The following is a 9816-nucleotide window of genomic DNA, read 5'->3' as shown; positions in this document are numbered from 1 at the left end:
CTCTATGTTTAAAATAAACTTCCAATTACGCTTCAAGCAGCTTCATTTTTGTTCTGCGGTTTCATTTGAGCGTCTGAAGAGTTGGAAGGCTAAGAGAATCTAAGAGTCTGAACGATCTGGTGCATCTGAAGGGCTAAAGCTGTTTCACAGGCTGAGGTGTTTGATATGCTAAATGGGTTTTAATGAACAAAAAAAGTTTCGGGTTGATTTTCTTTTTTCTTTTCTCTTGGCAGTTGAACTGGGCATAAGACTTGTCCCAGGCAACGTCGACCGAATTTCAGCCGAAGCCGGCGCTTGTTTGCCACCCAAATCAATTAAGCAGTCGCGGTGCTAATCGTACTGGGATCGATTGCGGCGGCGCCCCGAGAGCTGCGGAAGAAGCCAGAAGTGGAGTTCGCCTGACGTTGCGGGGCCTAGAAGCGCGGCGTCACAAAAGACGCGTCAGCGGTCGGTCGAAACGGGAGACTAAAGGCCCGTTCACACTCTTGCGACCGACTTCGACCAAGTGCGCTAAAACTTCTTGAAACCTCTTACAACCTCTTAGGACAACAGTTGCTATAGCAACCACTGCGTTTTGCTACGACCAGCTAAACATTTTGTTCACGTCGTACGTAGTCGCGTCGTACGTAGTCGCGTCGACAACCAATAGCAGAACGCTAAAAGGGCTCGGCTTCAGCCACTAGCAATCGACATAGTCAGGCAACACTGGATGATGCGACGGACGCGACGGTGCTCGCTTCTCGTCCCAACATGGCTGCTCCGGCGAGTAGCTCACCCCTGGCCCCGATCCCGCCGGACTGGCCCGATTCCGGCAGCAATGATGTGCTGCGGACACTGTTCCTGCAGTGTGTTGATGCATATGTAGCGGAGTCAGGGAACGACGTGGACTGGCTACTTGTGGTACGAGCGTCCGCAGCGATGCGCCTGCGTTCCCGACGGAGGGAGCCACGCGAGTGGATTCGCTTTCTGCTCCGGTCCCGGGCAACGCACGGTGAATTTCACCAGCTTGTCCGGGACATGCGCCTCGACGACAGAAGCGACTTCTTCCGATACTTCCGCATGACGCCGCAAAGGTGGGTACTTAACTCTCCTTGAACATAAACAGTCACAAAAAAGATACGTTTGGATGTTTGATCGTCTCGGTGGCTCTGAGGCAAAGGGCCGCACTTTGCTTATGATTCGCCAGATGGCGGGTTCGAATTCTGCCCGCGGAGCCCGCTGTGTAATCGAGAAAGAAAGTGCTCGAAATTGTTCCATGACTGGGGCGTGCCATGTAATCTACTGTAAAATAGTTTGTTGTTGGGCGAGTTGGTGAACGTGCGCTCGTGTTTGTTTCTCTCTCTTGCGTCCGCCTTTTTTTGCGCAAAACCATGTATCCAAACATGTAATCTAATTCGTTGATTTGGTTCTTAAAACACCCGAGTTTTTACCTTTTTCGACCATGTGCAATTACTTCATTATGGCTCGGTTACGTTCATATAACCAGTTTTTCTTCGATCACTTTTGAAGAAAAGATTGAGAAAAAAACAACATTGGCAGGTCATTTTCGGTCACTTTCAGTAGACTCCTGTCAGCTGTGTTCGACAAATTCTAAAGTGCACAAGTTTGTCTGCTTTGATTTCATTTTACCGAGAGGACAAGACCAAATTACAAAATACTGTTTTACAGGCTGTTCCTGCAATTGTTAATTTCAGTGGCTCACTTCTTAAGAATAGCTTCCCTCAGTATTGAACAAATTGCTTTTGAGTACAAACATTAATAACCACTTTGTCTACAGATTTGACCACCTGCTCTCCTTGGTGGGGCCTCTTCTGCAGAAAAAGGCGACTTTCTTCAGGGAGCCCATAAGCCCTGCAGAACGTTTGTCGTTCACAATCCGGTAAGTTGAAGAACCTCTCAAATAACCTTGCCATAAGCCAACTTAAAAAAGTGTACATGTATGGGAATTCCGAGGCAGTTCTATTTATTTAGCCAAAGTAAAGCAGCTATTATACATCCTATATCTCTCACAGCATTCCAGTGCATATACATGCCTTGCACTTACGTCATTAAAATTGCATGCTGGAGGTCCGTCGCCATTATGCTGTACCAAATCGTCATCGCTGCATAGGAAGTTCCCTGCAGTTGCCGTCAGTTTGCCTCGCTGAGCGGAGGTTTCGCTACGTAGAATGGTTGCATGTGTGGTTATTAATTGTGCAAACAGGACTAAGAGCAACAAGCGTCGTGATCGTAACACCGTCAGGGATGCGAGATTTTTCAAACTATCGAAGGTGATCTTCGCTCAGTGTCGGCGGACACAGGAACTGTCATAGAAGCGAAGGAGCATGTGGTTTGCGAAGATTAACAGGGCCGACTTGGTCGCAAACGGGAACACACAGGTGTGCAGCGAGCACTTTGTTACAGATAAGAAATGCTTCTTGTCGTTCTCCGTTTTCAGGACGCGTTCACCCGGTTGCTGTCGCAAGAATGTAAAACTCGGCGCAGCATTGTCTGCTGCGCCGAGTTTCGCGAACGTCAGTGCGTCAGCGAATGGCGTTTTTTCTTTGTTTTACAGGACCTCCTTCTAAGTTGTTCGATGACACGAATCCTGACTGGGAGCCGAATTTAAAGCTCGGTTACACGGACGAAGGAGATTGCTCAGCCTCGAGTCGCAGTGCTCGAGGCTCAGCGAGTTACGTTAGGGAAAAAGGCGGAGTCGAATGTCGTGTCCACGCCGATGTGAAGTTCGTAGGGATCCTCGCCTTCGCAAAGTTCCACCTTCTTCGCTTATCTCGCTCTCGTAGGCCCAACGAGTTCGTCGAAGTAATCTCCGCAGAGCGGCAACATCCGCTCCTCCGGCGACGGCATATTTAGCCCGTAGGCGCTGGTAAAAATAGATTAAAACTTTTTGTTTATAAATTGTGCGAAAAACAACTACGCACATACAAAAAAAAAAAAAAAACTCTATGCTCTCAAACTGCGTAAACACGTCACGGTCGGGCGAAACACGCCGTCGACTACGCCTTGTAGGTTCTCCGGTCCCCTGGTGGTAGGGAGCAATTGCGATGAGGGCGGGGCATCGCGGCGTGACGTCAGGCGCAAGGCATGTATAAGCGCTCTGGGTATGCCTTCATGACATTCAGTTATCCACGGTCTGTGTACTGAAGTGACTAATCGCTACCTCGCTGACTCCGAGGCAAAGCACCGGCCTATGGATACCCAGGTGACGGGTTCGTATCTTAGTTGAGGTGCCCGTAATCTGACAGAGGCTTATTGCGGAGAGGGTGCCGTGTAATTGAGCCTTCGGTTGAACGTCAAAAGATCCCCAGGCGGTCCAAATTAATCCTCAGTGCTCTGCTGGGGCGTGCCAGGTGCCCGTCGCTAGTGTGACACGTAAAACCCCGAGACTTTTTTTTTTAAGTGACTAATGCCATGCAAAATGCCTGACAAAGAGAGAAAAGACAGTGTGCCAAGGAAGTGAGGGAAAGGAGGAGACGAGGGCGTGCAGGGACTTCAAAACGCAGAGCTCTCATTGAAACGATTAGTGGATAGACTGAAAGCTAGCAACCGTTGTCTGCACTGCACTCATCAAACACGTTCGAACGCCGGCGTCTGGTGTTTGGCTTTCGCATTCGAACACACGAGTGCAGTGGAGATAAAGGCGGCCTTTGTATCCGCTGCAGTGTCGAACGCGTGAAAACGTGGAACGCAGGCGTCTGGTGTTTGGCTCTTGCATTCGAAAGGGTTCGACTAGTGCTGTGGAGACAAGGGCAGCCTTTGTCTCGACTGCACTCGTCGAGCGCTTTAAAAGGTGGAAGGCAAGCGTCTGGCATTTTGCTGTCACATTCGAGTGGGTTCGATGAGTGCAATAAGACAATGGCAGCTAGCTCTCGGCAACCCACTAATCGTTCCAATCAGCGCTTGGCGTGCAAGGCCATCTTGACACTTTTCCGTGAGGAGACTCCTAGTGTGGGGGATCAGTGGCCGAATGTGTTAATGCACCATGACTCCAAGCAGGTAGAGCAAAAGGTCCATGCTGAGGGATCCAGGGAGCCTGGCCTAAATCCCCACGCCTACCCGTTTCAATTTGAATGAGCATCGCATTGGTGTTTGCTCGTGTCACCACTGCACGGTGTATGTTACGGCTAGCATCCATACTACACTGGCTTAATTTATTTGCAATATAAAAAAGGTTCCATGTTTTCAGAGTTCTTGTTCTTCTAATTGGGGGTGTATTTTTGGGGTTTATTGTCCCCACGGATTGGTTGTTTTTCAACGACAATGCTGAATAAATCTGCACGCAACCCGAATACTTGAAAACTTCCAAGGACCAAAATTGAAGGAAATGGAATAAGGTCTGTGGTTCCTGAGAAAGAAGCAGGCAGTTTACTAATAGCCCTCTTCTGGATCAGCACAAAATAAAGCTGTACATAATAAGTTTGTTCCCGTGAAGCTTGGGCTCTTGTAATTCAAGGACAGCTCGAAATCAGTTTTTCAGTTTTCCCAGATTTTGACAAAACTGACTTGGGTTTATTTTTCTAGGTTTTATTGGTATTTACTGAAAGCATGGAACCCTGATTGTAACCTACTGTCATCAGATTTCAAAGGTAGAACATCCTTTAACTGTCTACATACAAACATCTCATTTACATTATTTTGAGCCCCACTCATCTTTTATATCACTCTTTTTGTTCTCTGTTGCTCCAAGCATTGACTGTTTCTGTTGCTTGTCTAATAGCACGTGTATCATTGTGACCCACAACTTTAACATTTTAGGTGCCTGGCTCATGGGTCTTCTCAGCAGCTGGCATCCATGTGCTACAGGATCGGACGATCGACAGCAAGCAACATCCTACGGGAGACGTGCTGGGCACTGCACCATGTACTGGACCCATTGTACCGCCCGGTGAGTATGTCAGTGTTGCTGTTATGTCCGGACCTAACGTCACACAGCGTCGGCTCATTCAGTTCAGTTTCCAGCCGAGGCGGGCTGTTCATCCATGTAGAACATAACCGCGCTTTGCTGATGAGTGTGCAGGCTGCTCCGAAGTCAACCTTGAAGTTCAAGCACCTGTTGTCAGCTGATACGTCCACTGTGAAGTTCAGCACATTGGTAGTATTTGCACGGTGTTCAGCTCGTACAGTGTTGACGTAGCCAGTGAGGGAGGGTGCATGACAATTGTGGCACACTTGTCTGCACCTGGTGCTGTTATAGATAGATGCTGTGATTTATGTGCGAATGTTTCGTATCCTTCCGCTTCTTGATGCATGCCTTGACAATGTGTCTGCATTTCTTGCAATAATTGCAACATGCTGCCTGAAATTTGTAAGTGTCTGGAGTGTGCTTCGCATTGCATCGCCAGCAGTGCTGAGCGTTCTAATATAGTTCGTCTGGTTATTTGAGCGATCCTGGTTCTGCATTTTGTAGCCACTTGTACTTCGTTGTGCACTTCCTTGAATTCAGCTTGCCTCTTTTTCTAGCCTTCCCGCGGCATTCTCTGCTCGCAGGGCAAAGTTGTAGCCAAGTACGAGCTGCCATTACTGCCCTATTTCTGTTTCCCAGAAATGCTGACCACTGGCACTTTTGATGACAAGGAGCGAACCCACAAAAAGCCTCCATTAGTGACAGAAGCACAATGGTGTTTATGCTCCATCGTACAAGTTATGTGCTGTACTACACTTCCTCCACCCCTAAGCTGGCAGTATGGTGGGAGCTACATGCTTGCCAGAAAAATCAACCGTCACCCTTTCGTCTTCTGACTGCTATTTCTGCTCGTGGCCACAGAAGGGACCGTGATCATGTGACAAAAGGTAGACACACGACTAGTCGATTGAGCAGGTAGCTTCTAGTGCCTGGTCAACTTAGGAGTCAAAGAATTAAATCAAAGACACAGGCTAGGTCTTGCTAATTAACCATTTATACAGAAACTTCAATTCCCTGTGCAGCAAAAGCCCTATCTTAAGCCAATATCTCATGGCTGTGATCTTAATGCTTCACAAAACTCTTGAAGATCCAACAAACACAGACAACAACCACTTGTGCAACCACAGTGATGAAGTGAAGTGAATGAAATAAGGAAGGTAAAGTAAAAGACAGTTATGACTGCATCTCTTTACCAGAACTTAATGCCGTGGCTTGTGCTGTTTATGAATACTTTGGATTTGACGTTCTCTGTGTATAGCGTACACTCCCTGTAAACTCTCAACTGCAAATAATTGCGACCATTGCAACATTATGGCTGTTTCCCAAATCCAACTCGAATGGATCCGAGTTACTGCAGCAGATCATGTCACGAGACAAGACAGATAAAGAAACGCTGGACGCGTTTAGGTTTTCAAACACCAGGTACAGAACCTTTACCCTACAGTGAGATTGAGTCGATTTGGGAACACGGACTATGAGTGCTGTGCTAGGATCACTTGAAAAAACATCCTAGTATTCATGGCACTTATGCCTTCCTACAAAAAGAAACTGTAAATGGTGTAACATATGACACTTCTGGATTTGAGGTGTTTGGTATGTCTTGGTGGTGTTTGTGTGATTCTGGCTAAGACTTGGTCAACTGTTGTTCTAGGCCCCCGACACTGCCCAGTGGGAGCGGATCGCAGCAGAGTTTGGCAGGCTGTGGAACTTCCCAAACTGTGTCGGAGCCCTGGATGGCAAGCACGTGGCCATCCAGGCCCCGTCCGGTGCGGGCTCCGACACCTTCAACTACAAGGGATTCCACAGCACTGTACTCATGGCCAGCTGCGATGCCACTTACAAGTTCACTCTCGTAGATGTTGGGCAGCCGGGGCGGTTTAGTGACGGGGGAGTGTTCAGAGAGTCTGAAATGGGGCGGTCTATGCTGTCGGGGAAACTTGGTCTCCCGCCAGCTGGGCTCCTACCAAAAACAGAAACCAAGCTGCCTTTTGTATTCGTGGGCGATGAGGCGTTCCCCCTGCTCCCTAACCTCATGCGCCCTTTTCCCAGGAGAGAACTGCAGTTACTCTCTCGAGTGATTAACTACAGACTCTCCAGGGCAAGGAGGATCATTGAGAATGCCTTTGGTATCTTGGTGGCGAGGTGGCGCATTTTCAGACAACCAATCCAGGCTTCTGAGGAAACCCTGGAGGCCGTTGTCTGGGCATGCGTCAACTTGCACAACTACTTGAGGGTGTGTGATGAGAGTGAGCAGGGACATCGCCGCTACTGCCCTCAAAACTACGCTGACCACGAGACCCCTTTGGGTGGCGTGGTGAGCGGTGGCTGGAGAGCTGATGTAAATGATGGCACTGCCCTGTCAGATGTAGGTTGCATCAGCTCGACTGTGCCTGGCGACAGGGCTAAAGCGGTGAGGGACGCCTTCAGCAGGTACTTCTGCTCTCTCACTCGTGAAGTGCCTTGGCAGTACAATGTAGTGTTCAGGGGCTCAGCACCCAATGCTTAAAGGGACAATGCAACAATTTTAGGTTCGAAAGAATTTGCAGTTTTTAATTTTTACATTACCTTACCACGAGGTATAGAGAAACCACCTCATTCTTGTGAAATATCGCAATTCCATTGTGTATTAGCAAATAAAAAAAACAAGGAACGTTTTGCTATTTACAGCTGCAAGTGGCGGCCATGGGAGCTATGGCATGACACCAACCTTGGTGCATTGTAATAACTTGGCAAGATGTGCTACTATGTGCTCAATATCTAATGCTATATTTCATAAATATTGTCGTTTCAACATGAGTAAATGTCTACAAATCCTCATATCATTGAAAAAACGGCACTATATTCAGTTCTATGTCACTTTTTTATTTTTATTTTAAACAAACTTACATGCAGAAGCAAAATTGGTTTTCAGCTCCTTTGCCCCACACAGGACAGGGAACAACTACCACAATTATTTGACCGAAGTCCAAAAATTGTTGCACAGCGCCTTTCACTCTTTCGGTAACATTCCCCGTCTTTTAAACATTGTAAATTGAATACATATAGGGTTCTTGCACTTGATGCCATTATAGTTGGAAATCCTAGCGGCATATTAAAGGGCCACTCCGCTTCATATTTGTTTTTGAAAAACCAATGCAGTCCTCTTCAGTATCACCTAGGAAGACCACACGTCAAATATTACAACGTAGTTCTCTAAATGTTCTTTAAAGGGTGCTGCAAACTTTGCAACTCGCCAAGTTGCCGAAATTGGCTGACTAGAGCGGGTGAATTGAGGCGCAACCAACAGCGCAGTCAAGGCTACAGCGTGGGCGTAGCCAACTTTGAGCTAAACGTCATCACCATTGCCCCCAGTTTTTCACTTCTCCGGGCAAGCGTAACGTGTAATGTCAGCAACGTTTCTTCTTAACGCTAAGCGGTGTCCGCATGATTGGCGTAATGCGCCTGCGCAACACTTTTCTTGGGAGCCGTCTCGTCGCCTCGCTGTGACTACCATCTCCCGCGTCGCAACCGCCCTCGTCGTCTCCCTGTTTGTAATTATTGTCTCTCGCAATTTAGTCCACACTACAGCCACTACGTGTGCAGACTTATGCCGTAGTTGGGCAGACGTCACTGAATGCTGTAGACACCAAAGCTTGGTGAAGATTGTGGTGCAGACGACACTTGCGCCTGGCACACGCCCGCCCCAATTCCAATCCTGCCCGTTGTCGTGTAGAGGATCACGTGACATGTTGTACCATGTGATAGCCATGTGCTTGGCGGCCCGAGGCCAATGTTGCCAAACGCAGCCGAAGTTTCAGTTCCAATTTTTGCTCGTGTTTAAAATGGGACTTAAAAATATATATTCCATTTTTCGCAAAGCAAATGATGTACTGTTTTTTACTAGGGCTTTTTAATACGAAATCACTCATCATGTCAAAGTATTTGAAATCGGGCGGAGTTGCCCTTTAAAAAAAAAAACTGAAGTCTAATGTTAATAAGCCGTCTGCGGTATTGCACATTGTACCATTTTCCCTATTCATTTTTAATGTAAGCGATTCTTTGCTAACGTCATCCTAAATCCCAGACTAACTTTTTTTTTTCTGAGCTGCCTCAGTGGGCTTGACGGTGACTGCAGAAGCCATTTCAGTGAGCAAAACCAGTCTTGAGGCTTGTCTTAGGTTTGAGTGAAGACTGGTATGTTTAAAAATTGAGCACCAGCGACTTGTGCGGCTGGCACAGTCAATTGTGACGCAAAGAACTAGCGTTCTGGAAAACAGTGCCTTTGCACATAAAAAGGCATAAAACAAAAGCAGACGAACATGAACATGGATTCCAACAAGATTTCAAGCCAGGAATATTCTTTCATCATGGTCTCGTGCAAGGACCCTAAGAAAATCTTAGTGACACTAAAAAAAATGTATGTTGGTTATATTTCCCCATTTCAAATTTGTTGGATGCTTTCTCTCCTCTTGCCTGTAATACAATTTTTTTAATTGTGTAAACATAACAAAACAAAACCTTTTTTTTCTCTACTTTGGGAGGCAGGCACTTGTCAAGCAAGAAACTAATTGTTCTTCTGCTTCCTCTCCAAATGAATTAAATTGTGATTTCCTTCCTGTGACTTGGAATCCATTCTACAATTGCAGTGTGTCCATTTTTGATAGCCTCTTGAATTGAGCAGTCTGGATCGGTGAAGGATCACAAAATGTTGTGTTCAGTTTACACTTAAATTTAAGGGTAACTCTGGTTAATTACGAAGATTTTCAGTCAATGGTTGATTAGATATCAAACCTTATCTCACAACTGCTCCTCATTGAAATATTTTCATGCAATCTTCGTTTGAAGTTTACCACAAACCTACCCTAAGCCGTGAACTCGGATGATGCGGAAGTAACAATGCCTGCCTGCGGCAGGCATTGTTACTTTTGCATCAT

General features: G+C 46.8%; 1 protein-coding gene across 1 annotated transcript; it reads left to right on the top strand.

The window, feature by feature from the left end:
* Positions 1-750: 750 nt before the first annotated feature.
* On the top strand, positions 751-7653 carry LOC115313139 (the record flags this gene model as incomplete). Its single annotated transcript, XM_029972057.4, has 5 exons — positions 751-1073; positions 1778-1879; positions 4756-4885; positions 6555-6669; positions 7571-7653. Coding segments are annotated over exons 1-5 (753 nt in total), but the record flags the coding sequence as incomplete, so codon positions are not given.
* Between the last annotated feature and the right edge of the window lie 2163 nt (positions 7654-9816).

The sequence above is a fragment of the Ixodes scapularis genome, unplaced genomic scaffold, assembly GCF_016920785.2.
Source record: "Ixodes scapularis isolate PalLabHiFi unplaced genomic scaffold, ASM1692078v2 PGA_scaffold0__279_contigs__length_252992795, whole genome shotgun sequence".
In the NCBI taxonomy this organism is placed as follows: Eukaryota; Metazoa; Arthropoda; class Arachnida; order Ixodida; family Ixodidae; genus Ixodes; species Ixodes scapularis.
This window is presented reverse-complemented; position numbering and strand designations above follow the sequence as displayed.